The sequence below is a fragment of the Eschscholzia californica genome, unplaced genomic scaffold (assembly GCF_041429995.1).
Source record: "Eschscholzia californica isolate CP2 unplaced genomic scaffold, dmEscCali1.0.p SCAF_3, whole genome shotgun sequence".
NCBI lineage: Eukaryota > Viridiplantae > Streptophyta > Magnoliopsida > Ranunculales > Papaveraceae > Eschscholzia > Eschscholzia californica.
Genome location: NW_028238420.1, coordinates 64,780,870 through 64,807,635, shown reverse-complemented (window position 1 = coordinate 64,807,635; position 26,766 = coordinate 64,780,870). Strand labels below are relative to the sequence as shown.

At 36.1% G+C, this 26,766-nt stretch overlaps 3 protein-coding genes across 3 annotated transcripts; 1 reads left to right on the top strand and 2 right to left on the bottom strand.

Annotated features, from left to right (window-relative positions):
* Positions 1–8: 8 nt before the first annotated feature.
* Positions 9–4,699, bottom strand: LOC147553342 (pachytene checkpoint-like protein). The gene is made up of 14 exons (XM_086664959.1): positions 4,194–4,699; positions 4,032–4,095; positions 3,758–3,864; positions 3,607–3,674; positions 3,120–3,223; positions 2,936–3,040; positions 2,343–2,432; positions 2,136–2,211; positions 1,411–1,480; positions 1,208–1,278; positions 1,010–1,100; positions 747–874; positions 488–610; positions 9–348 (listed from the first exon to the last, which is right to left on the bottom strand). Exons 1-14 carry the CDS (start codon positions 4,318–4,320, stop codon positions 208–210), a joined length of 1,365 nt encoding a protein of 454 aa, XP_086521085.1. The 5' UTR covers positions 4,321–4,699; the 3' UTR covers positions 9–207.
* Positions 4,700–18,628: 13,929 nt separating this feature from the next.
* Positions 18,629–21,183, top strand: LOC147553341 (uncharacterized). The gene is made up of 2 exons (XM_086671146.1): positions 18,629–19,181; positions 19,602–21,183. Exons 1-2 carry the CDS (start codon positions 19,110–19,112, stop codon positions 20,700–20,702), a joined length of 1,173 nt encoding a protein of 390 aa, XP_086527272.1. The 5' UTR covers positions 18,629–19,109; the 3' UTR covers positions 20,703–21,183.
* A 1,301-nt stretch (positions 21,184–22,484) lies between these two features.
* On the bottom strand, positions 22,485–26,586 carry LOC147553340 (RNA-binding CRS1 / YhbY (CRM) domain protein). Its single transcript, XM_086664958.1, has 4 exons — positions 25,459–26,586; positions 25,065–25,368; positions 23,688–24,089; positions 22,485–23,575 (listed from the first exon to the last, which is right to left on the bottom strand). The coding sequence occupies exons 1-4, from the start codon at positions 25,533–25,535 to the stop codon at positions 22,634–22,636; spliced, it is 1,725 nt and encodes a 574-aa protein (XP_086521084.1). The 5' UTR covers positions 25,536–26,586; the 3' UTR covers positions 22,485–22,633.
* Between the last annotated feature and the right edge of the window lie 180 nt (positions 26,587–26,766).

The window sequence follows — 26,766 nt, the reverse complement described above, 5'->3', positions numbered from 1 at the left end:
TAAAACCCTAGTGATAACAAAAGATTTACTCCTGATAACATATCTGATCTGTTTACATCATTTTCGACTTCACACGATTTGAGTGATAATCATGTAGTAGTGATATTGAAGTTAGGGATGTCAGAAACAACAAATAAGGGTTCTATTTCCAGCATTACAATTGATATTGGGAGCTTCTTAGTACAACAAAGATTGCAAAATAAAGAATCAACTACATAATTCAGACAACTCCCTCTTGGCAGTTTCTATCAATGAGTTCAAGAACTTGACTGGCTCACAATTGTATGGGTTCTTTAGGGCTGCATGAGTTAAGAATGGAAGTTTTCTCAATGCTCTTCCACTTAATCCCTGAAATAACAAAAGATCGAAAACCAATGAACACAACGAATTTTCACTCCGTTTTGAACCAAATTCATGTTTGCGACCTAAAAATTATTACAATGAAAGTTGAAACTATTACGATTCAAAAGGATATTCAGTCACCAACCTCACAAGTTTCTGCTGCTTCAAGTAATAGCTTAGGTAGATCAAGTGAACCCACGGCCTCTTGTGTGTCTGGTGCATTTAGCTTTTCTCTTAAGCTTGAATAGGTTGGAAAAACAAGTGAATCCTAAAAAAAAACCGAGAAGTGTTTAAAATTAGGAGTTCAAGTAAAGTTGACCTGTACGGATTTTTAGTCCATAACATTATGAATTCTGAAGTCGTGCTTCTGAACGATGAGGTGAATGGTGAAGAAGAAATAGTACCTGCTGATCTCTCAAGATTTTAGTCCGTATGAGTTCTTGTACGCACGATCTTAGTATTTCATATCGTGCTTGAAGGGTAGGAGGGCCCACATATGCTTTAATATCTGCTCTATCGACAAATGCAATATCTGCAATCTAAACAACTGTAAGTCATCCGCTACTCTACGATTGCAAAATCTAGTAAGCATTCAAAGACCAAGATACGAATTCGAGTTCGAATTTGTGAAGAAATGTTTCAAAATATAGAATCGTATTAAGCATACCAATTGCAGCTGTTATATTTGACGTTGTTAGGATGATGACATTAGGGGAGGATTTTAATTTGTCCATTTGAGTGAGTAGAGCATTCACAACCTGAAAATAATCACAACCAAAATGAAAAGCAGATTCAACTATAGTCATCGATCTATTTAAAAATGTGGTTTAGATTATTTCAAGTTTTTGGCACAGATTTGGTATACCCTGATTGAATCGGATGGTTCAGATCCAGATAATGCAGCATTTCTAGCGGCAGCAAGGCTTTCAACTTCATCTGCAACATCAGGTACTATGTAAGAAAACGTTGGAGGAGTCTTGTTCAAATTGCGGGAACAATTAAGAGTAAGATTTTGTCGGTGTACCATGACAGAGACTACCACAATGTAACGAAGTAAAATTAGCTTACCAATCAAAACAAATACTAGGTTGTCTTCTTCTTCTACCATCTCTTGAATTTTTTGAAAAAGTTTCGCAACCTAGTTAAGACATGAGCAAAAAATTAGGACTTCAGCACATTAAACTATGACGTATGCAATTATACCTTAATCATTACCAAGTCTTGCACAAACAGAAACTTGAACTTAGATAACTAAATTAAATAAAAAAAAATGTGTGCCATTGTCGAGGCATTCCTTGGTTTCCAAGAGATCTAAATTGACACTAACTCTTTAATAGGTAAGAATCCCAATTGGCATTTTTTATCAGTTCCAAAAATTGTTGGAGTCAAGTAGTCAACTAAGCAGGCCCATTTTTTAAATGAAACAAACATCACATGTTGATGATGTGGAAACTAATAGCTGAATGACAGGTCGATTCACGAGCCATCTATCCATTAATAGTTATTGATATGAGGTATAGAACACTGTTAAGCAGAGGATAATAGGTTACATTTATTACTCATGAAGCTTTTCTAGTGGCTTCTGGTCTTGGCTGAGTTAGGAGAGGTTAATCTAGCAATATTTGACGAATTAACTCTTTAAGTGCATGATCAAGCTAAACTTCAGCTTATTTGGTGGATAACAAAAGCAATTTCACAAAATGAACATGCACAGTGGATAAAAGACAGGAAAAGAGGAAAGGTAAAACAGAGACTTAGTGCAGGGGCAAGAGTTATATCATAGCTGCACATACCAATTTTCCGCTCTCAGAGAACCATTTGCTAAACAAAGAATGTGCATTAACCTCAATCAACTGGCACTGAGGATATCTGATTTCAGATAAACACAAAGCAAGTCAATTGCATCAATAAACATCCCATGTACCACCAAAAACATTGGACTAACTAATGATAACAAATCAAAAGAACTCAAAAGCAAAGCTTCCATTCTTTAGACATACCTGGAGCTAAAACGTATGGAGAGCTTTTGAGCCAATGCCTTACATAATGACGTTTTTCCAGTACCTGGAGGTCCATGTAATAGGACAATACTGAAAACATGTAAAAGGCAAAGATGAGAATTTTAGCTCGTACATGAGTTTAATTGATTGAGATCAGCTCAAAAGTTATGGCTAGTGAATGCAAGCTATGTAACATTTATGCAAGTTCCGTAGAGTTTGGGAAGGAGAAGTCATCCTCTTATAGTTTTAATGCAGGATATACCTGCACAATGAAGTCTGGAACATGGTAACTTACTAACTTATGTGAGATGGCGATAGACATGTCACGTGAGTCCATGAAAAAGTTGCCACCAAAAATAGTACATGTTTTCTTTTGGAGAATCATTAAGGTATCCAATATCCAAAGCTTTTAGAAAGGGAAACAACTGAATCATAGTAACAAATCAATTGTACTCCACAAACTCTCCCTTCTTATACCAGCAAATAAATATGTGCCAACTTCATAAGTTCATCCACAAAGTACTACCCATCTTTAACAAGAAAATAGCTTAATCAAATGCAATTTTTTTTTAGCACTGCCTGAATGTTCTTACCGGTTCCATGATACAAGAAAAGGATCAACGCCTTTCTCAGTAAAGAGTAAAGCACTTGCAGCATATCGCAACAACCTTTGCTTAAGACCAGATTCATAAATTAAGCTGCAGAACCAAAATATATGATATTCAGGACTTGCAAGAAATCAGCTCCAAATCATCAGAGACTGTTGTTAAAGCTAACCTTTCCCACATGCCATCGAATTCTTTTGCAGGAAGAATCCATTCATTGAAGCTAGACATATTACCATCCCCACTTGATTCTTCACCTGGTCCCTCCTCACTAAGCTGTATCACATGTAAACTACTATGTAAGAGTGAAATCTCATTATTTAATGGATGAACTGCAGTATCTATTACACATAGGACAAGGATGAAACATTAAATAATTTTTTTCTAAAAGTGACACCATGATTTTTTCTCGTATATGGTCATCTTTGTGGGTTCTCACTGTCTCCTTTTATTTGTGTTCACATCATTCTTTTCTTCATTTAGATGAGAAGACGAAAAAGCACTTTATTATCCATAAAATCAGAGTTGACAAAGTAAATGATATGAAGGGCTAAGCATGAGACTCGAGAATATGGTTATCAGTTCTAGTAGTAAGAATAATTTAGGAAACGGTATTAACTGATAATGCTCTAATTTAACAATGAAATCATTTTGATCACCTGAAAGACATTCACAGCAGGTCTCACTTGCCAGAACAAAAGAATTTCATGGTTCTCCACCCATTCATCTACAAACACAACAAGTTACGATTTTAAACATCGTTTACAAGAATTGGTAGACAAAACAAGTAAACACAAAATGAACACAAACCCGTGTCACAAATACGAATTCGTTGAACATTATCGACAAGGAATTGATCATCACTAGGCACTGGAACTGGACCATCTATATAGCTCAAACTCCTTTGTTCGAGCATTCTGACCATATAAAAGAACAATGGAACTTTAGATGGCTGATGACATTATGAGAACAAATTTCAAAACCCGTAAAAACATAATAACAGTTCTTTTTTTTTTCTCTTTTCAAAAGTATCAAAATTTGAAACAAAATCAAAGAAACGAAGAACAAAATTGAAAAGAAGAACCTCTCAACTGCTGCTCGAACATCTTCAATCCGAGCCGTACTCGACTGATTCAAGCAAACCTCAACTGCAACTCACATAAACAAAAACCCTAAAATCAAATAAGCTTGAAATTTAATCGAAAAGAGAAAAGATGAACAAAAAATAAGGGAAAGCGAATCATACCTGAAACCAGTATCTTATCTTCAGCCAAGAGCGGCGAAGAAGAAACCGACTCAGAAACTCCGTTTTCTGTTTCAGATTTCTCGATTTCAGTTTCATTTTGCAAAGTTACCTCCATGGGAGAACTCATTTTCTACCAGAAATTAGAGAATCTAGCATGAAATTTAGGTCAAAACGTAGAATGTAATCGAGAACAAGAATGAAGAAACCCTAAAATGTCTGAGAATTTTAAACCCTAGAAATGGAGTTAGAAATTTGAGATTTTTGTTCAAAAAGAAGCGGGAGAGGGATGTTATTATTGATCAGACTCGCCTAGGGATTCACGCAACTTCTTTGGCTTAATTCAAGAGACCCCCCGACTTGTTTTCAAATTGCTAATCAAACCCCCAAATTTCTACAATTAAATGAATAGCTCTCGAAAATTTTAGTTTTGTCACTCACTTTTTTTCTCTTCAATTTTCTATCTCCTCCTATGCTCTCTTCTGTTCTTTATGAAGAGGCTGAAGGTCTTTTTCTTTGGCCGCGACTTTGGGGAATAAAGAAAATTCTCCGGGGAATAAAGACTTTTCTTAAAACTAGTCAAATAATATTGACTTTTTATGTTTCTTTTTAGTGCTAAGGGGCTTCTAATTTTAGAAGATGCTATAAAAAAGGCTCCTCCATCTCATCTCCTCTCTCTGCCACTTCATCTTCTCGACACCTCATCATCTTCTCCGGCGAAAGTCGCCGGCCGGCCAATTTTCCGGCCGGCAACCTTAAAACATAAAAATAAAAAAAACTTTTTTTATTTTCTCTCTCTCTCTCTAAAATATTTTTTTTCTTTTCTCTCTCACTCTCTAGAACACATGATTTTCGGTTCTACTAAAAACCCAAAATTTATCCTCTTTTATGAACTGCATTTACTGGATTCATAACCTAATCACTCATTTTGAATCAATGAAAATCGATTCATGATGACCTTCTACTAATCTCGGTTTCATTGTTGAAATATTTGACCCTTCTGTTTGTTTATCAGATTTGTTGCTTTGATATAGTGAGCAAAATTAGGGTTGACCACGAAATGATAGAGTTCATCTTTTTGTTATTTGGTCCATTAAGTTTTGAGATGACACAAATCTGATGATTGGATATGCTTAATTCCAATTTGTAGAGTGTTTTATGATTAATTGATGTCATTTTCTTTACTCTGATTTTACAATTTTGATGTTTATGTTGGTTGATCAATGGTTTTTCCTTGAGTTTTATCGTCAGTAACTGACCTGATAATTTGCTTCCGTTCGATTCTCAGAGTAATATAGGTCGATTCGATCTTAAGTTATTATTCGAATAGAGAATTTTGATCTCTATAAACACAACCTTCTCTCTGACTTCTTACCATAGAAGGTCTGTTCTCTCTCTCTCTAGAACAGATCTGTTCTAGAGAGAGAAAAGAAAAAAAAATAAAAAAATGAGAGAGAGAGAGAAAATAAAATAAAATAAAAAATTTATGTTTGCAGGTCGCCGACCGGTTTCCGGCCGGCGACTTTCGCCGGAGAAGATGATGAGGTGTCGAGAAGATGTAGTGGCAGAGAGGAGAGATGAGATGGAGGAGAACTTTCGAAAAAATGTATTATGTATTCCCCATAAAAATTTATTCCCCGGAGAATTTTCAAAGAAATCTGTATTCCCTCGAGAATTTATTCCCCGGAGAATTTTCTTTATTCCCCAAAGCCGCGACCTTTTCTTTTAGGTTCAAACCCAATACTTAAGGTGTAAGAGCTCGACATGACACGTCTATATTACGAATAATATGAATTTTTTTCGGCATAACATGCCAACATGTGTTTACGCACTCCTTGTTGATTGTAAATTTGTAATGTAACACAATGGTCATAATATACTCATATGTATACATAATACATATATTATTACTAAAGAAAACATTGATTACATCATACATATATATTGCTACAAATACTGAACACACTTCGTATCGCGATGTACTTAGATCGCATCTTACATGACATGGCAACCAACACACCAACAACACTCAGAAATAAGATATACCTTACAACTTAGCTCAACTTTTATTTATTTTACCTTGAATAAGTTGTATACGACTACCACATGAATAATTTGTTTGTCGTAGTTGTTGACATTATTCCCATACTTTTCATATTCCCGTTAAGCTCTTCATCAGAACTTTCGTCTTCTTCCTCTGAAGATTCCTCTGAAGAATCAGAGCAAGTTTCATAACGTTTGTGTAGTCCTCTTTTTTTCATGGTAATTACATTACTACTTTCACGATAATCATGTTCTTGTCTATTGAAACGATCCATGGACATGTTAGAGCCATAACCATAGTTGTGCGCTTGCTTATTGGTATTCGAGCCGCATCCTCGTTTGTCTATGTAGTTCTTTTGTTCCATGGTTATGGAATTCTTCTTATTCCATTGATCATTCCTTTCTCGTTCACGGGCTTTGCTGAGTTCCCCGCATTGAACATTATTTAGGACCCGTCGGTTATGCCTTCTATATGTCTCAACAACATCACGTCTCCGACTCTGTTCGTAACGGTTGAGGCGGTTGTTATGATAATAGTCATGTTCAGCAACATACTTTGGACGATCATTTGCATCGAACTGATATTGTGCGGCATACCTTTCTGCTTGATAATTTGCTCGATACATCTCCCGACTTATTAATTAATAAAAACTATAGCGGTTGGTTCTTTTATGTGTTTTTAAAAAACCATCCTTGTGGCCCCTTTTATAGCACAGCTAAATGAACTTTTGAAAAGGAATAAGAGCTATAACTTATTCTGGGATGATTTGCACCAACCATTTCAATAGACAATTTTTTGTTTTTGTTGAAAGTTCAATAGAAAAAAGATTGAACTTTCCTTTGTCCCCAGGGGTGTTATCCTGGCATGTATATATTTTTTGGGTGATGTGAAACACACGTGACTAATTGCCCTAATTTTTATACCACCATTAAGTTTTTAAACATGAACATGAAACATCAAAATTAATTGGCAAGGAATAAACATACCATAAACATTATCTTTGTGGATCGATTCCAACAATTAAGTCACTTCCTTTTAGTTCCACAACTAGAATCAGAATTTCCCGCATATTATCTTTCAAGAAAATTATTCTAAGAAGATAACAACGGACCTTATCATTAATCTTCATATAGAATTGGATCTGATCAAAATTTTCTAACTATATGATAGTTATAGGTAAGACGGAGAGAATAATATTATCCGAATGTCCTATCCCAAACACTACTAAGTGGACATATATAAGATAAATCATAAACCTCATTCTCGGGTCTCACACGCAACTTCACTTGGATGTGTAGTTACCATTTGTTTTATTTGGGTTATTTCCTTAGTGGCCCCCTACTTTGTGACCAGCTTCCTGCCTAGCCCCCTACTTTACGATAAATACCCATATGGCCCCCTTCCGTTATAACACCGTCACTCTCTCTCCTCCATCATGTTTTCTCTCTCTGCCAAGTCATGTCACATCATCTGTTACGCCACCTCATCACCTTCTCCGGCGAGAGTCGCCGACCGACCAATTTCCGATCGGCGACTTCAAACATAAAAAAAAAATCACTCTTCCTCTCTCTCTCTAAATTTTTTTTTTTTTGTTTTCTTTCTTCTCTCTCTGAGTTCTAGAGAGAGAGAGAGAAGAAAGAAAAAAAAAATTTTAGAGAGAGAGAGAGGAAGAGAGAAAATTATTATTATTTTTTTTTTATGTTTGAAGTCGCCGGAGAAGGTGATGAGGTGGCGTAACAGATGATGTGGCATGACTTGGCAGAGAGAGAAAACATGATGGAGGAGAGAGAGTGACGGTGTTATAACGGAAGGGGGCCATATAGATATTTCTCGTAAAGTAGGGGGCTAGGCAGGAAGCTGGTCACAAAGTAGGGGGGCCATTAGGGAAATAACCCTTTTTATTTTTTGTTGAAACAATGTTTTTACTATTTGACATTACAATTCAATTGATAACAAATTTATTATGTTACTTAAAATTTAGTTTACTATCACTAAAACGTGCTCATGCAAAAACATCTTTTTTGGCCGCACGAGTATAAAGTTAGGGAAAGTATTTAACATTAAACCACTGACAATGCGTACAATTGTTTCAGATGGATGGAGTTTCCATTTGATAATTTTTAGCAAGGAAATGATTAAAATTCACGAAGGTATAAAGGGATCCCAACCACACCAAGGGCAACCCTAGTCCCTAGCCATACTCTAAATTTTATAAGGGCAGTCTTTTAATTTTCTTTTTTTAATATTGACTACAGTAGTCATTACAACGACATTAATACATCGATACGATGTGATAAGTACGATAATTGCTTCATTACTACTGCTCTAAAGCCAGACGAATTAAATGGCCTACCGACGAATTAAATGGCCCCATATAAACTATATTTTTTAGGGTTAGTTCGATTTTGGCCCCCCTAAAGATGACCAACTCACCAAAATGGCCTACTAAAGATGACCAGCTTCCAATTTAGCCCCCTTTTTCCATTTTTCCTTCATCTATTCCCTTAGAAGTTACTGAGGTGTCTTTTTCAACCTAAATTGCCCCTAAACCATATCTCGTCAACCGATTTTTTGTAATCCCAAAGCTAATTATTGCTTTCATTCTCTTCACATCCAACCACTTTCCATTAAAACTCTAAAACCTCCATTAATACTTGATGAGTCATGAAAATGCCTCATTTGAATCTCGTAACTCGGGTTAGTTAGTCAATTTCGAGCAGTTACTCTGATGAATTGCTTGTTTCTCTTACTCAGGTGGTTTCTATGGAATTGAGCGCGAAAAACGGTTAGAATCGGAAGATTGACACATTAGGGGCATTTCGGTAATTTGGTGCTAATGGTGCTCTGGTAGTTTGGTCTATTTCGAGTCTCGGATGAAATTAGTGTGCGAGACGAACCCAACCGTGAAAGCAGAGGTCAAATCGGGGTCCGTATGAATAATCTATACCAAGTCAAAGTTCAGGTCAAAGACGTTTGACCTAAGCGAAGCATAGGACATTCAGGGACACATGGCACAAATCGGGCAGCTCAAAGGAGATTTTCGGTACACTGTTAGGCTCAGACGGTATACTCTCGGGACTACAAAGAGGGCGAGATCCAGTATATCTGGATGCAGATTGCGACAATGATCCAAGAAAATCTTTTCCCGTGGCTACCTTGATCCGACGGCTGGAGTACAACCAGTGGATCCCCGCGGTTTTAATATGAGGGCCATAACTTCTTATGCTGCGTCCGCTACACTGAGTATTCCCAATGAAAATCTCACGTCAACACCAGCCTGGCATATCCTAATTGGTCAAAAGCCATATATCTTTAACGTCTCTCTCCCTCTTTCTCTCTCATTTCTAACTTACCATTAAAACTGTAGAGAGAGAAGAATTTAGAGATTGAAAGAACAGAGACAGATTTGATGGAGGGAGAGACCGAGAGTTTTAGAAAGCTCGGATTGAAGATTGAGAAGGATAGCTGAAGATTTTTGTAGATTGGGTTGCTGTTCTTAGATGAAGAACGGAGAAGGAAATAACCGAGATTAATAAAAGAGATGCAATGAAATCAGTTATTGAGAGATGAAGAAGGAAACATATTCGATTGGTTATGGAAGATCTAATTCAAAGATGATCGTGGATTTGTGGTAGCGGGATTTTAGAAAGAAAATCCGAGAGAGATTAATCTTGAAAGGAATATTAGAGAGAGAGAGAGAGTCGGCCATGGGTATAAAACCGAGAGCATCATCTTAGTTTGGGGGGATCTCGGTTTTTGAGAGATCATCCTCTCTTTTAAGCTCAATCAATAGGAAAACCAGAGAGAGAGGGAGAGAGAAGAAGACAGAAGATTATCATCTCTTCTCCACGGCTGAAACCAGAGAAGGACCGACCACCATCATCACTCGGCCATTAAAGCTTATAACCGAGCTAGAGAGAAAGAGAGAAAGTTGGAGAGTTTTCTGTTTTTGTTGCTTTTTCCTTTGATTCTTCTCTTTGTGAGAGAGAAAAGGAGAGATTGAAAGAGTTAGTGAGAGAGAAGCTCTTGAATTGTAGAGAGAGAAAGAGATTTAAATCAAAGTTATAAAACTCCAACATTATCTTCTTCTTCTCCTTTCTTTCTTGTTTCTGTTAGAGAGAGAAAGAAAGAGCTCTATTATTGTTTATAGAGATAAAGAGAAAGGATAGAGTGAGAAAGAAAGAGAAAACAGAGAAGGAAAGAGAAAAACCAGAGAAGGAAAATTATTTTCTCACCTGGAAATCGTTTCCGGGAAGATGAGAAAATAATTTTCCCTAAGGTTCTGTTTGGCTGCGCAGAAGGAAATCATTTCCCTAAGGCCCTGTTTGGTTTGGAAATAGCGAAAAAGTTAAGTTTTCTTCCATTCTCTTTTATTATTCATATTTATTTAAATCTCGATCATGATTAGCTAAGACTCTCCATCTAGGGTTTTACGATGAAACCCATTTTTGATCTTTTAGAGATATAATTTTTATTGATTAACTCTTGATTAATGCTTCATAGTTTAATTCGTTTTAGTTTGATAAATAGATTTTCTTTTCACTATTTATACTTTTCGATTTGATGTATCGTGCTTATGTTAAATCATTTGACGGTTCATACTTATTAATTGATAAATAGTAGTTTAGAGATTTATTTATTTAAAATAAAATGATTACATTGTTATGTTTTATTCGGTTTTAACGAAAACATCTCCCGGAATTAGGATAGTTCATTATCCGAAATTCTGAGTTATAAAAAAGAGAATTAACCATTTTAAGTATTTGTTTCTAAAAGTGATTTTATGTGGTGGAATCCTAAACCCTAGACTCCTCTCCCCATTTGAGTTCATTTTCATTCCCGTAATTTTATTTTAATATTTTATTTATTTTATTTTAAAAACCAAAAACAAATCATTTTACAATCTTATTACTTCCTAATTTTAGAATAGGTTTAACTAGTCTCTGAGGAACGAACCGGTCTTACCGGAATTATTACTTGACGCCCGTATACTTGCGGGTGGAGACCTATTTAGGGTAACCTTTCTAGGCCCATCAATACTCAAAACCTCCATTAAACCAATAGAATTTTCATACTAAACCTACTAAAAATGGTTAGGGTAACAATGGGCTTCGACTTCTTATTGGTGGTTGATTCCGTCAGATAATGCTTCAAAGACCAAGAGGTCTACTCAGGCAAAGTGTATATGGATGGGAAATTGGGAATGCTTCTCTTTCTCTCTCTGACTTGTCTTCTCTTTTTCTCTCTAGTTTTAATGACGATCTCAATTTCTACTGAGAATTTTGATCATCAAACGAAGTTCATTTTAGAAGATATTAGTTATGAACAATCTTCTCTCTTGGAAGAAGACAGAACGCCAAAACTTTAAACGACGAGCGAAGATATTGATACGACTGGCTGGAGCAAAGAGGTTTCATCGCCTATTAGTTCTACTAACTATACGAACTCCGATGAGAAAGTAAATCACAATCCCCTGTGTAATGAAGAGGATTCTACTAAGAAGATTGGGAATAGTGAAGACCAAGGTCGAGAAGAAACATCAAATTTTGCGATTAAACCTTCTTATCGAGCTTCTGCTCTTGCTCATCAAAGAGTTAAAAAATGTCCTCTTAGTTATAATATGATTTTTGGATTTGTTAGACTGTTAGTCATGATTTTTGTTGTTGTTTAAAAGTTTTTGTTGGTTTTTTGTATTCAATTAGCTTGAAGTTAATTAGTTTTTGAGCTTTTATGTAAGATTAATTGAAGAAATCAGTGAAAATTACATGACACAAATATAAGTTATGTTATGAAACTATCTCCATCTGTCTTCCTTTTTGTCTCTACTACACTCCCCACTGAGATCATCGTTATTTTCTTTCGTATTTTTCGATAATGGATTCTTTCACTTCTCTCCACTAAATCAAACATGAATAAGATTGATTATAAGAATTATGTAATATCGGTTTAATGGAGGTTTGGGGTTTTAATAGTGGTTTTGGGGTTTTAATGGAGTTTTGGTGTTTTAATGGAGAGTGGTCGGAAGTGAAGGGAGAGAAAGTAATAATTAGCATTAGGACAACAAAAAAAAAAATAGGCTGCAAATATATGGTTTAGGGGCAATTTCGGTAGAAAAATACAGGTCAGTAACTTTTGACGGAATAAATGACGAAAAAATGGAAAAGGAGGCCAAATTGGAAGCTGGTAATCTTTGGGGGCCATTTGGTGAGATTGACATCTTAAGGGGGCCAAAATGGAATTAGCCCTTTTATTTATACCTAAGTCCAATATTTTTGAATTTGCACTTCCACTAGATTGAACCTGAGACCTTTGCATTGCGAAGTAGATGCACTGACCAACTGGGCTACCAGTTGTTGGCAACCTCTTGATTGTATAACCTAAAAGAAACGATATTTTAGCGAAAATTATAGACAAGGCTAAAAACATAGACCTAGACCTAAATAACAATCAACCCGTTTATCAAAAGTGTGAGAAAGTCCATCAGGAGAGAGAAAGAAAGCGACAATTGACCCGAAAATGAGGATTGTTTGATATCGTTTGAATTTGAGGTAAGCTTTGACTTTTAATTTTTTCTATTGTTCTAATTTTGTTGACATGGGCTCGAAGAGTCACTACCGTTATTACAAGGCATGAATACATCATGAAAATACATCAAAAATTGCACGAACACTTTAACAACTTGATTTAAGATATTTGAGCAACCTTTAATGGCTATCCTATGGCCTTCAAGCCCATCTAAAGTCTTCACTTTATTTTAATGCCTAAATTATATGAGATACATGTGATGTGAGTATTCATGAAGCTCAAGAACAGATGATAAACTTTGATACAATGCATTTTCGGTCGATCCAAGGTTTGGAAAATATGCTCGTTCATACTGTTGTGCAATCCGTACTTGACCCTTCACATTTATGTAATTTTTCTTTTATTCTTTGCGTTATGTAAGGGTTGTAAGTGTTGAGTTTTAACTTCATATGTAAACATAATTAGCCATTTGGTCCTGAAGTTAAATTTCCCAAAGTTAAAAGTACATGAGATAATTTTCGCGCCAATAATCATTTCCACTAAAATTTGATATCAAAATCTTATGGATTTAAGTGGGGTGTGGTGTCTACACACTCCACCAAAACGGGTTGGACAAAGAAAGCGGAAGGTGTACACACCGTCTAGAGTTAGGGCCACCAAGAAAAACGAGAGGAAAATACTTAAAACGATATACAATATACACACGGGGTGGACATATAATGCATATGATCACTAGTTAGTAAACACAAGTACACAACATGGATTACATAAGACATAACATATATAGGTTTTGCGATCGACAAATACTTAAAAAGCTCATTAGAAAGCGACATACTTCAATCATATGTTTATAACTTACAGATAATGAAACTAGCGGAGTGGACGTGGTCGAGTGCAACAAACTTATTATTTACTTTAGTAAGTGCACCTTTTATTTCTTTTTATACCTTGAAGAAATTGATATGACTACCACGCGAATGCTTTTGTCAATACACCCATTTTCTCCATATTCCCAACAAGTTCGTGATCAGAACCTCCTTCTTCATCCTCTGAAGAAGAATCCTCGTGACGATTATTATGTTCTTGTTTTTTCGTGTTAAACAACATAGCATTTTTACCGTAGTTGTGTACTTCTTTATTCGTGTTAAACAACGGAGTATTGTGAGTGTAATTGTGTTCTTGTTTATTGGCATGCCATATATTATGACGATTGTGACCAGAACCATGTTCTTCTTCTTCTTCATCATCTGAGTCACTACTATCTTCCTCTTTGTAGGCACTAGTATGGTTCTGGTTCTTGCCATGAATCATGGCTATATTAGTACCGTACCCATAGTTGTGACCTTGCGTGTTGGCACTGGCAGGATATATATCATGACCACTACTACCATACAAGCCGTATCCGAGCTTGTTGTGGTAGTTCTTTTCTTCGGTCATTCCGTAGTTCTTCTTACCATGTAGATCATTATTTCTTTGTTGACGAGCTTTAACGAGGTCCCTGTATTGAAGAGGATTCATGAACGGATTTGGCATCATATCTGCCCCAAAAGCATGAAATTTACGACCATGTTCTTGACGGTAGTTGTGGTTATTGTTGTCAAGCCAATGTTGTTCCTCACGCCTTTCCGATTGATAACTAGTTCGATGCATATTTTTTGTCTCTAACAAAATGAGAATTACTTTTGAGAAACCTGATCAAATGGGGTGTTTGATTGCTTGTGTCCATAAAAGAAAACCTAGTTTACCCTTTTATAGCATAAGTTGAATGAACTTTTTAAAGGAATAAAACCTCAAATGTTTATCTAACGATTTCCACCGGCCCTATAATTCAAAAATGTCATCCTGATTTCACGAAAATCAGTTAAAATAACTTTGATAGTAGCCCTTCAACAATCAGAAAAGCAATTACTTCCGCAAGAAGATAATGTATTAGTTGATTCCTACCCATCTATCGAATACATTTGGGTGAAGAATTTCTAACTTTATTTTAAAGATAAGAAATTCGAACTATACTAAAGTTATTGGTCAAAAAGTAAAGAATAATATCTACCCCAACACCATTTAGTGGACAAATAATGTAAATGGGAAGCCACATTAATGGGAATGTTTGAGAGCAACAAAGCCTAACCTTAGTGGTGCCCTTACAACTTTCCCAAACTTGAATGCATTAATATTCTTGGGCCTGGTATTGGTTCCGTCGTGGCCCTTACGTTAAGTCCATGGCCATATTTGGGCTTTCATAAGGTTCGACTGAACCCAGATTGTATGAAATGGGCTCTTAAGATATAACTTTAAATGGGGAATTGTAAATGCACTCACCATTTTTTGTTATGTACACTCACATGTAAGGTAGTTTTTGTCAGAAGTCAAAGGAGGTGTGAGTGTGGCAGGCAGAAATGGTAAGTGTATATAACATCTCTCTGTTTTAAATTGATGTCTTCTTGACTTGGCCGATAACGTGTGAGGAGGTTTCTCTATATTCCAAAATTGTAAAATGTCTCAAATGCCCTTTACCTACATAGCTAAGTAATGAAGGATTTTTTGGTCATACAAAACCCTTTGACATAGTTTGTTTGACTAACTTAACTTAACTCCTAAATTGCTGAGCAGTGAGTGCTCTATGAATTATTGATCTTCCAACCACACGCCTATTGGATAATAGATCAACAATCCACATAATTGCCAATAGATTTTTCGAGATTTTTCAGTATTTTTTATCTTTGTCTACCATCACTTTACGAAAAACAAGAAGAATAATACAACGACAGTTGTATAACCCTATTTGTAGAGTAACACTTGCTTTAAGCGTTGATTTGTCTCAACTTTGTCATTGACATATTGATGGGTCGTAGGTAATACAAGTTGTTTATAATTTCGATGGTGTAAGGTGCTAACTTAAAACTATTCTACAGTTTTCTTAACACTTACATGAAAGCACTTCTTTGTCTCCCCAACAAATGACTTCGATATATAATATATACTTGCCGAAATTAACACATTTCTATCAAGTACATTTCCCTTTTGATGGTGCACAGCAAAGGCAAAACTTAAGACCCATATCATGGTGATTTGGACCATTATTCTCTTGTTATGGATACATTTAAAAATTTATATATATATATTTTTATTTGTTGAAAGATTTAAAAGTCTATATAATGACAAACATCATTTTTTAATAAAAGATATTGTCTAGAAGTCTTTCTCAAAATTTAAAATATTGTCTTTCGTAAAAATAAAGTTACCTATTTTCCTTCTTAGAAATAAAATAACTAATTTAAGAAATAAAAAAACAAAATAAATGTCAAAGGTTAAAAAAAGAAATTGAAATTTCTCTCTCTTTCAATAGAGTAATACAGAGTAACTAATTTAAGAGAAAATAAACAAAAAAAGAGGAAAATAATAACTAATAAAAATCTCTCTCTCAGTAAAATATAACAATACATTTTGTAACATTTTATTGATACAAGTGTCCCTGCCCTAGGACACGGGATATACCCTAGTATATAGTATATATAACAATATTTGCTATTCTTAGAGCAACTCCAATGTATAGGGGGCTGGGGCTCCCAATTTGAATTTGGGAGCCCCAGCCCCCAAAATATGGCCGTTGGGAGCTCCAACGGCCATATTTGGGGTGGATCCCCTAAAAAGGGGATCCACCCCACTTTATTTTAATTTTTTAAAATTTTTTTTTTAACTAATTTTTTTTTAATCTTCTTATTATTTTAAGGGTTATTTCCCTAATGGCCCCCTACTTTGTGACCAGCTTCCTGCCTAGCCCCCTACTTTACAAGAAATGCCCATATGGCCCCCTCGCGTTATAACACCGTTACTCTCTCTCTTCCATTTCTTTTCTCTCTCCTCCAACATGTTTTCTCTCTCTGCCACCTCGTTAAAACCTGCCAACTCATCATCTTCTCAGGGAAGGTCGCCGGCCGACGACCTTTAAACCTAAAAAAAAAAAAAAATTTCATCTCTCCTCTCTCTCTCTCTCTTTTAAAAAAAAAAAAAAAAATTTTTTTTTCACCTCCCTCTCTCTCTCTCTCTCAACTCCGGCGAAGGGGGTTACCCTTCGCCGGAGGACCTTTAAGGTCTGCCCGAGCAGATCAAGGTCTGCCGGAACAGACCATGAAGGTCTGTTCCCGCAGACCTTAAAGGTCCTCCGGCGAAGGGTAACCCCCTTCCCCGGAGTTTAGAGAGAGAAGGATTTTTTTTAGAGAGAGAGAGAGAGGAGAGATGTAAAAAAAAAAAAAAAAATTTAGGTTTAAAGGTCGCCGGCCGGAAAATTGGTCGGCCGGCGACCTTCCCGGAGAAGATGATGAGTTGGCAGGTTTTAACGAGGTGGCAGAGAGAGAAAACATGTTGGAGGAGAGAGAAACGAAATGGAAGAGAGAGAGTAAAGGTGTTATAACGGGAGAGGGCCATATGGGCATTTCTCGTAAAGTAGGGGGCTAGGCAGGAAGCTGGTCACAAAGTAGGGGGCCATTAGGGAAATAACCCTTATTTTAAATACTTCATTTTAAAGTATTTTTCTCTAATTTTTAATTTTTTTGTGTTTATCTTTTTGAAATTATCTTTCTTGAATAATATCACATTTTTATTCATAGTCGAAATTTAAAATCAAAATTTCGCACACGTACTTCACACACGTATATTATTTTGATTTGGGAGCCCCTGCTGGGAGCCCAACGTTGGAATTGAGCAAAGCCCCGAGGCTCCCAAAATTCAGGGGCTCCCAATTTTGGGAGCCCTTGATTTTTAGGAGCCCCGGGGCTTTCCTCAATTCCAACGTCGGCCTCCCAGCAGGGGCTCCCAAATCAAAATTATGCACGTGTGTAATGTACGTGTGCGGACTTTTAATTTCAATTTTCAACTATAAATTATTAATTTTAAATATAAAATTGAAATTTAATATTATGTTAGAGAGAGAAAAGGAATTTTGAAAATATTAAAAAAAAAAAAAAATTAGAGAAATGATTGGAAAAACAAATTTAAAACAATTTATATTTTTTGAAAAAAATATTAGTTTAAAAAAAAAATTAAAAAAATTAAAAAAAATTAAAAAGAAGTGGGGTGGATCCCCTTTTTAGGGGATCCACCCCAAATATGGCCGTTGGGATACCCCCAACGGCCATATTTGGGGCTGGGAGCCTCCCAGCCCGGGCTCCCATTTGGGAGCCAGGGAGCATGGGGCTCCCGAGTTGGAGCATGTGGGCTGGGGCTCCCAAATTTTGAATTTGGGAGAAAACATAAAGAGAAATTGAAAAGGTAAAAGAGAAAGAGAGAGAAAATGTACTCAATGCAATGGCCACTCAACTCCATCTACAAAGGGGCAAAAAGTTGCTTTATCCTAACATAATCTTTTCCTAGGGTTTAAATTTTTTAAAATCTTAGGTTTTCACCTCCCACTAATGTGTTATTCAGCTTAACCCCCCTGGTGTTAAAGTCCCGTTAAGTTCTCCTCCTAAACTAACAAAGTCTTTGTTGCGTTTGAATTCTCTCAGCAGTTGTTGCACGACCAAATATAAACATAAGCACCCTTGCATGCGTTACACATGACCACTTCAAGAAAATCAACGTATGAATATAGTACCATTTAAGCTTCAAGAGTCCAAAGTCCTGTATAGTTATGTAATCCTAGAAAAATATAGAAATTCCGACTATGATGAATAAGAACAGAAAATTCAGAATGTGTTAGGGGTATTTCTTGCTTTTAAGCATTCGGCCTCTGGTCCAATATAAAGGAGCACAAGAGGTCATTATCGTCTACAATTTACCTGAGGCGACCACAAAATTCACGACCAATTCACAGATTTGTTAGTTTAAGACGGTTGGACTATTAAATGGGTGGGAAACTCAATTCACATTAGTGGAGAGGGAGGGGGCCAGGGGGGTAAACCTAAACTTTTCTTACTATAACCTTCTCCTAATGTAATTTGTACGAATGAAGTAATCGAATTTATACTTTTTAGGGTTTTTACCTTGTAATTAGTAGTCTTGTTTAAAGTCGTCTCCTTCTCTCTCTCTTCTCTAACTTTCTCTCTCTAGGTTTACTAGAGATTTTGAGTTGCAAAAGGATTCAAGTTAAAGAGAGAAATAAATACTAAATAATAGTATAAGCCCAACCACCAAACGGCCAAAGACAGATCAGAGACCGACTGAGATACCAGAAGCCATTGATTCCGCTGCTTCTCTAGGTATTTCGTTGATATTGTTGGTGATTCGCCTACCCATTTTCGCCAATTTGAAGCTTGATCTAGATTATTAAAGTTTTGATTTGAGATTGAAATTTTCCAAATCAGATTGAAGAAGATAAAGGAAGGGTTTTTTTTTTGTTTGATTTTGATTTCATGATGCCTGAAGGAGGAGGGTATTATTGTTCAAAGAAGACAGATGATATTTGTGAAGATGTTTGTGGGCAGGTATGGGTTGATCTTCTTTTCTATTTTGAATTTGGAGTTTTAAAAAAATTGACTTGTTCTCGATCTGTTCATGAATGTAGAATGGGTATCAGTTTCCATGATCAAAACCCTAAACCTAATGAAATCTAGAGTAGAATTGACATAATGCTATATGTATTTTTTTTTTCTTATCTCTTGACCTTGATATGTTTAAGGAGATTTTAGAGTGTGATTTAGGATTTCAATCATAAGAAGCTGTGATTTGATAATTCCATTATGAAGTTATTTTGTTATTTATCTTAGGAATTCCAATTCCTACTTCTATTGTTGTTAGGTCAATGGAGCTAATAGATTGTTTCTCAATGAACTTTGAAGAACTCAAAACAAGATCTATTTAGTATTTAGCTTGTTCTACTAAAAATCTAACACTTTAACTTGCAGGAGGCGACGAAAACCGCTCTAAGTATGTCCAGACTTCGATGTATTTTACGGGGAGTGGATTTGAAAGCCTACATTCTCTTCTTCATTATCGTTCCGACATGCATTCTTGGTATATATTTACATGGACAGAAGATTTCGTATTTCTTACGGCCTATATGGGAAAAACCTCCAAAACCTTTCCATGATATCCCACATTATTATCATGAAGATGTGTCAATGGAGAAGCTTTGCAAGCTTCATGGTTGGGGAATTCGTGATTCACCCAGACGGGTATTTGATGCCGTGTTGTTTAGTAATGAGCTTGAGATACTTACAATTAGGTGGAAAGAGTTGTATCCCTACATAACCCAGTTTGTTCTTCTCGAGTCAAATTCAACTTTTACTGGCTTGCCGAAGCCACTAGTCTTCGCTAGCCATCGAGATGAGTTCAAATTTATTGAGAATCGACTTACTTATGATACAATTGGAGGAAGGTTTAAGAAAGGGGAGAACCCATTTGTTGAGGAAGCTTATCAGAGAGTAGCATTAGACCGGCTTCTCAGACGTGGCGGAATTACCGACGATGATTTGTTGATAATGTCGGATGTTGATGAGATCCCCAGTGGTCATACGATTAATCTCCTGAGATGGTGTGACGGAATCCCTAAAATCCTTCATCTTCGGCTCAATAATTACTTATACTCATTCGAGTTTCTTGTGGATAATAAGAGTTGGAGAGCTTCGGTTCATGTCTATCAAAAGGGGAAGACAAGGTATGCACATTATCGACAAACTGATGATATATTAGCAGACGCGGGATGGCATTGCAGTTTTTGCTTCCGTCATATAAGCGAATTCATATTTAAGATGAAAGCTTATAGTCATTTTGATCGGGTGAGGTTCACTCATTTCTTGAATCCGAAAAGGATTCAAGATTTGATCTGCAAGGGGGCTGATCTATTCGACATGATTCCAGAGGAGTACACATTTAAGGAAATCATTGGAAAGTTAGGACCAATTCCTCATTCATATTCTGCTGTTCATCTTCCGGCGTTTATCTTGAACAATGCCGATAAGTATAAATTCTTGTTGCCCGGAAATTGCAAACGAGAAAGTGGGTAGGTCTCACTGATAGAACTCCGATGGCCTGCTTCATAATGGTGTTTGTTGTTCAGCTCGTTTTAAGTACCAGAAAGGGTCTGGGTAGACAGTTGAAGATGACATTCTGTGTGCATATGGATATCTTATTTATCCAACTAATTTTAGCCATTTTTATAGAGATAGAAGTTGGGGAAGCGAAACTCATCTTGCACTTCCTTGGTAAAACTTTTGTATATTGCATTTCTTAGGGTTTGGTTTTGTCAATGTTAGAGAGTTTGAAGGAGGAAAAAAGCATCTGAGTTGCTGATTGAATCTTGGTCTTGTTGGTATGTGTTTGATACTTCAAATTCGACTAAAGAAAAAGCATTGTTCTGTGGTTGGCGTTGTCCTAGCCTTAGCCTTTCTGTGTGTTTCTACGACTAACTTATTCGTACATTTCTTCTTCAAATGTCGTTTTTAAACAACTTCATGATTAGTATAATCTGATTTACCTTGTCTCTGAGTTCATGATGAAGATCATTTTTTTCTCTGCTTATGTCATTTTAGATCGTGAACTCGGATTGTTTATTTAAGCTTCTGTTGTAGATCAATCTTTTGCCATCCTGGTCTTAATTTCGCTTGCTGAAATAGCCTTAGGGGTTTCTACATATTTGTACAGAGTAAAGTTTGCAAGGGTTTCGGCCAGTGTTCTTTGTTAAACTCTTAGTAAAACGTTTAATTTGCTTGGCCAAGTTATTTATAGATAATTAGACAAAATGAGTTGGATGAATTGGGCTTGATTAATGAATGGATTGTTAAATGAGCTATTAGTTTAATGTTAATTTTCATAGTTATGACATGATTGTGGTTTTGAAATTTGGGCATCTTTTAAGGTGGTTAACGTGTATCACATTATTAGGGTTGTCATGTGATGTGACAGACATGATTTTTTTGTTGTTGAAAATTGAAATGACTGGTGGTAGGGTTTGGGTGTCTAACCCTAACGTTATTTTCTTGACTTTTTCTTTTAGGGCCGGTTTATTTACGTGGGAAAATGGTGTGGGAAAATCTATTTTTGTTCACACTAATGTTTTCAATTAATCTTTTGATTGAAACAGGATTAAATTTGGTGGAAAAGTCTTTCTGCCTGTCATCTATTGATAAACAATAATACATTTAGATCTTAAACTTGAGTTTTGAAAATAATTTTTCTAAACAAGAAATTAGAGTTTAAATCAAAAGAAAATGTCTTTCTGCCCGATCAATAATTCGGTTGAATTTCAACTGAAGTATGTTGTCAGACAAGATTTAAAGAAAAACACGTTTTACTTTCCCTTTCTAAATCCTGTTACATTCTCCTATCAGAATTCATCTACGATATTGGCTGGGCCACATTATGAAATAATTTGGTGTGATAAAGTGTAAAACAAAATCCGACTTGTTGAGCAAGAGAAATTCGTACTTTTTGAGAACTTCGGCCTTGGAGCAAGGCTTTGGTATCGAATTCGAAGGAAAATCAACTACATACATACTTGTGTTTATAAATTTATAATATATTCTCTTGTTCCTCTTAATTATAACCATAGTTATTGGAGTCCTTTAACAAGCACTCTTTTGTACCACCTTCAGAAGGTCCCCAGTGGTCATAATATGTGGAAGCAATGAAAGTGTAAAAAAAGAACCTGTCTGTCTATTAAGAGAAATTAACACCTAACTGTCAAAAGGTGAACTAATTAACAATTCCACTACAGTTCAAGCAATACACCATGACCCCAAGCTTAGAAGAACAACAAAAAGTCAAACTTCACAATTAGACAAATCACATCTCAGAGATCCGATCGGAAATATTTGATTAACCTTAATCTCATGAATAATTTAACAAAATTTCTATTTTTCTGGTACTAATTGAAAAACTACAATCATCAAGAACTTCTTTTTTCTTTATAATCTTTATAATAGTAGTTAGTAAGAGTTTAATCACTATCCCAGGTCTCATCAACCTGTTTTTGTGTCTTGCTCTTTCTGTCATTCGTCGGATTTATCTTATCTGTTTTCTCGACGTATTCCTCGTCACTACTGCCGCTTAGATAATAGTCTCCATCTACTTGGGCCATCGTTGAATCAGGTTCTTCGTCACTATCCAATTCCCATGATGCGTCCTCCAACTCACTTGATTCATCCTCGGACACGGACTCTTCAGGTATCTTTCCTCTTGGTCTTACCCCACCATGTTTCTTATACCCTTCCCTGTTCTCAGGTCTGTAACTCATTTCGTTTCTCTTTACAGGTCTTCTTACCTTGGGTTCATCTTGCACTTCATCAGAACTATCTTTGTCACTATCGAGAGAATTCTGATCCCATTCATCATCGCCCGATGCCTCTGCAGTCTTGTCATCTTCATCGTCACTATCCCATTTACGTGTATCACGTGCAGAATGTCTACTATCATTGTCTTCCCAGTCCCTTCTCCGACCTCTGATCTCATTGTCGGAATCTCCACCACCCCGCATGTCAGATCTTCTGCTCCTTCCACCGGAATCTTCTCTGTTCCAATATCTCATCCTACCTGTCTCTTCTTTTTCCGCAGCTTCCTCAGCTTCCCATTCTTGTTCTGCAGCTTCCTCGATGTCTGCTATGAATTTGTCAAGTTGTAGTTGTTCCTGTTCTTCGGAAAAGGGGTCATCTTCTTCTCTGTTATCAATCTTTCGACCTGAATCTTTATCCCCATGGAAAACATAAGGAGTTCCTTGCTTCTCGTCAATTGCATTAAAGAATGTCGAAGCTACTCTCTGAATGCTAGCCATTGCAACTGGATCTTCCGGATTAACACCCTTCCGCCGAAGCTGCTGTTCTATCTTCTTTATGTTCAGTTTTTGGGATTCTAGAGCTTGCTCAAATCTTGCCTTGAATAACGCCTAGAAATTGATACATAAAAATGAGCATACTTATTGATTTAATGGCTGTCAATTAAGCAATACCGAATAGCTAAATCGCTAGGTATGAAATGGAAGAGCAGAAGAAAACTACCTTTCTTTTGGTAAGAGTGTTAATAGGTATAAGATTTTTTGGTTGGCGATAATTTCTTCCCCGAAACATGATGATAGTCTTGACATCGTGAACATTAACAACAATACCACCACTTAATCTTGCAAGCATAGTCGCCATTTCCTTAATTTTTTCCTTGGGGAAGTTATCACAACAAACCTGAACCGTTTCATGAAACTTCCAATGGAGGTGCATATTTTGGACGACACCTCCAAAGACTCCACGGACACCAACAGGCACATAATTTCTGTTTCTAAATCCGATCTTCTTATATGCTTGAAGTTGCTCAGGGGTTAGTAGCTCAGGGTCATGTCGAGGGGGAGGTAGATCTGGTAGCTCATACTTCTTCAGTTTTTGTAGGAGCAAAGCTACTTTCTTCTTGGCCTTCATTCACAAACGAGAGGAAATACATGAAAATAGTGAACCCATCAATAAGCATGACTATCATACAGAACTCAAAATTCTGATGGACAAGTATTGTAATGAATTTTTTGAAGCAATTTGGTGATTTACGAAACTGATTGTATATCAAAGAGATAAATAAATATCTTGATGAAATTTCGACATAAAGTTTTTCGTAAATTTAAACGTTAAGTTCATATCCAAGGGATCTAAATCTCTGAATTCTTTCTCTTCTCTTTTTGGTCATGCTTAGAGATGTCATTGGAACAGAATTGCCTACATTGGTATCTTGAATCCCACTTAAACCCAACTCTAAACATCTAATTAGCAATAGAAAGATATTGGAACATCATCTCCATTAACTTAGTATCTCAAACCATTCTAACTCAAACATGACACATCCGACTAACAACAGAAACCCACATGATAGGAACTAGGAAATCACAAAACTGAAATAAGATAGTTGTTAGCCAAGATTGAGATTGACTCACGTGATGACTCGGCAAACTACAATATAGAACCTTTTGGTATGGGGAAGAAGCCACCTTCTATTCCATCAAAGTTATGGGTATTTCTCTCTTCCCGACAGGTAGTTCAAACACATTCTTTTACTTCTAAATAGAGCAATACACTCAATCATGACTCAAGCTAAACCATCAAATACAAAATTTGAACAATCTCGAAGATAACAATGTCCATTCCGCATTCTTCTTAGGAAAACTACTATTGAGGTTCTTTCTCTTTTCTAAAAGTGAATTCCGGATTAAAGACAGGCGATCCGATAAAATACCAACTTCAGTTTTTAATTTTCATTTCTTATGCAATATAATTTGTTGATTAGTGAACATTGCATAATGAACTTTCAAATGCACTAATTTTGAGATGAAGATGGAAAGTTGATTAATACTAACATAATCGATTTTAAAGAATCAAAAGGATTGAATTAAGAAGACATACTCTTCTAAGATTCCAAATGAGTCTTTCCTCTTCTGTCATTAATTTCTTTCGCAAATTCCTTGCTCGTCGAATCTCCTTCTGGGTTCTCCCAACATCTTTCCTCATCAATCTCTCAACTTTACTTCTCATTCCCCTCCCCCTTGAGGTTGAAGAAGATGAAGACATCGATCTAATCCCATTATAACAATACAAAGACGATATCGAAGGCAAGATGTTACCTTTCCTACTAGTAATTAACCTAGTTTCGTCAATTACAATTTTATCAAACAAATTTGTGGAAGGGTATCTTGAGTGCAACAAATTCCTGTTATATGATGAAAGATTACATCAAAATTAGGGTTTTAGATAAGAGAAATGAATTCAATTAAAACTAAGGGGAAACTTGACAACTTACTTGTTGGTTTGGATGAGAGAAAAAATGGAGGTACCAAAGCAACGATTTTGGAGGTTCTTTGCTGCTGCCCACATCATTTACTACATAAGAGATGAGAAAGAAGAAAACCCTTTCTCTCTTTCTATCTCTCTGCAAAACCCTTTCTTTCTCTCTCTGCAAAACCCTCTCTTTATCTCTCTATAAAACCCTCTCTGTATACAAAACCCTCTCTCTATCTCTCTCTTGAAGTAATAAATTTTTCACGATGATCAGTGAAATGGGTCAATGGAGGGGAAGATCCTGAAGTTCTTTTAACAGTTGGTGTTTACCTCCATTAATTCATTTTTTAGGGTTTACTCTCAGACACACTGAAACCAGCCAGGGTTCTTCTATTTCTCAACTGGTTAGGAGTGTTTTCTTTCTTCTACGAGGGTTTATACTTCCATTTACGTCCCTAAATAATAGAGCATATTAGAGATACATCCCTGGGTTTTCTTGGGGCTCATCCTAAATTGACCATTCAGACTCAGAAGTCAGACATCACTAGTGAACTGAGGCTGAGGCAGGCAATCAAAGATGTTTGTTACTGACTTGAGTCCATTCAGATCTCAAAATAGATTGCAGATATGATTTACATATAAAACATAAAGATATGATTCTCCTTTTACGACTTTTTGCTGCCTAGTTGAACACGTGGATGAAATTACATACAAAACCCGGTCGACCCATTTCGTTGTCTCTTCTGTTTATATATTTTTAAATTTTTATTTCAAATAGCTGGTTTAGAAACTCGGACTAATTAAAGATTTGTTTGTGGTTATATATATGACGAAGATTAATTGCACGGATAATTAAGTTTGGATAATAACATGTACATATTCAAAATCATAATATTAAAGTACTAGAGAAGGAGAGAATGGGATAAATAGATACATTTCAAATACACAGATATGATATAGTAGAGAGAAACAGAGAGATTAGGAAGTGTCAATTGGGTTGGTTCCATCAATAGACTCGTTGTGAGTAGTAGTAGGATCGTCGATTTTGATGCGGCCACTGAGTGTACGATGAAACCTACAACGAAACGATCCAGGATGAGTAGTAGGCGAACAAAGGCAATTTGTTTTTCCACCACTTCCACTAGATGTCTGTCTCGTCATTCTTGTCGGAGACGACAACGATGTATATACTGCTAATGTTTCTATTGGTTCCCCTACCATTTCTTTGCCTTTTTCCTACACAAATCATCCAAACATTCATGTATATGTATATTTTTCTAGTTAAGACACCAAAGTTCGAATATTACTGTTTAAAAAATCAAAATTTGCA

Bases quoted from the DNA above. Each gene is read 5' to 3' on its own strand.
- LOC147553342 (XM_086664959.1), bottom strand. From the start codon at position 4,320: ATGAGTTCTCCCATGGAGGTAACTTTGCAAAATGAAACTGAAATCGAG. The intron at 875-1,009 runs GTATGCTTAATA...TTTAGATTGCAG, and splicing joins AAATATAACAGCTGCAATTG to ATATTGCATTTGTCGATAGA. The intron at 349-487 runs GTTGGTGACTGA...TTGTTATTTCAG, and splicing joins AAGCAGCAGAAACTTGTGAG to GGATTAAGTGGAAGAGCATT.
- LOC147553340 (XM_086664958.1), bottom strand. From the start codon at position 25,535: ATGATGTGGGCAGCAGCAAAGAACCTCCAAAATCGTTGCTTTGGTACC. The intron at 25,369-25,458 runs GTAAGTTGTCAA...ATCATATAACAG, and splicing joins TCTCTCATCCAAACCAACAA to GAATTTGTTGCACTCAAGAT. The intron at 24,090-25,064 runs GTATGTCTTCTT...TTGTGAATGAAG, and splicing joins TCATTTGGAATCTTAGAAGA to GCCAAGAAGAAAGTAGCTTT.
- LOC147553341 (XM_086671146.1), top strand. From the start codon at position 19,110: ATGATGCCTGAAGGAGGAGGGTATTATTGTTCAAAGAAGACAGATGAT. The intron at 19,182-19,601 runs GTATGGGTTGAT...TTTAACTTGCAG, and splicing joins GTGAAGATGTTTGTGGGCAG to GAGGCGACGAAAACCGCTCT.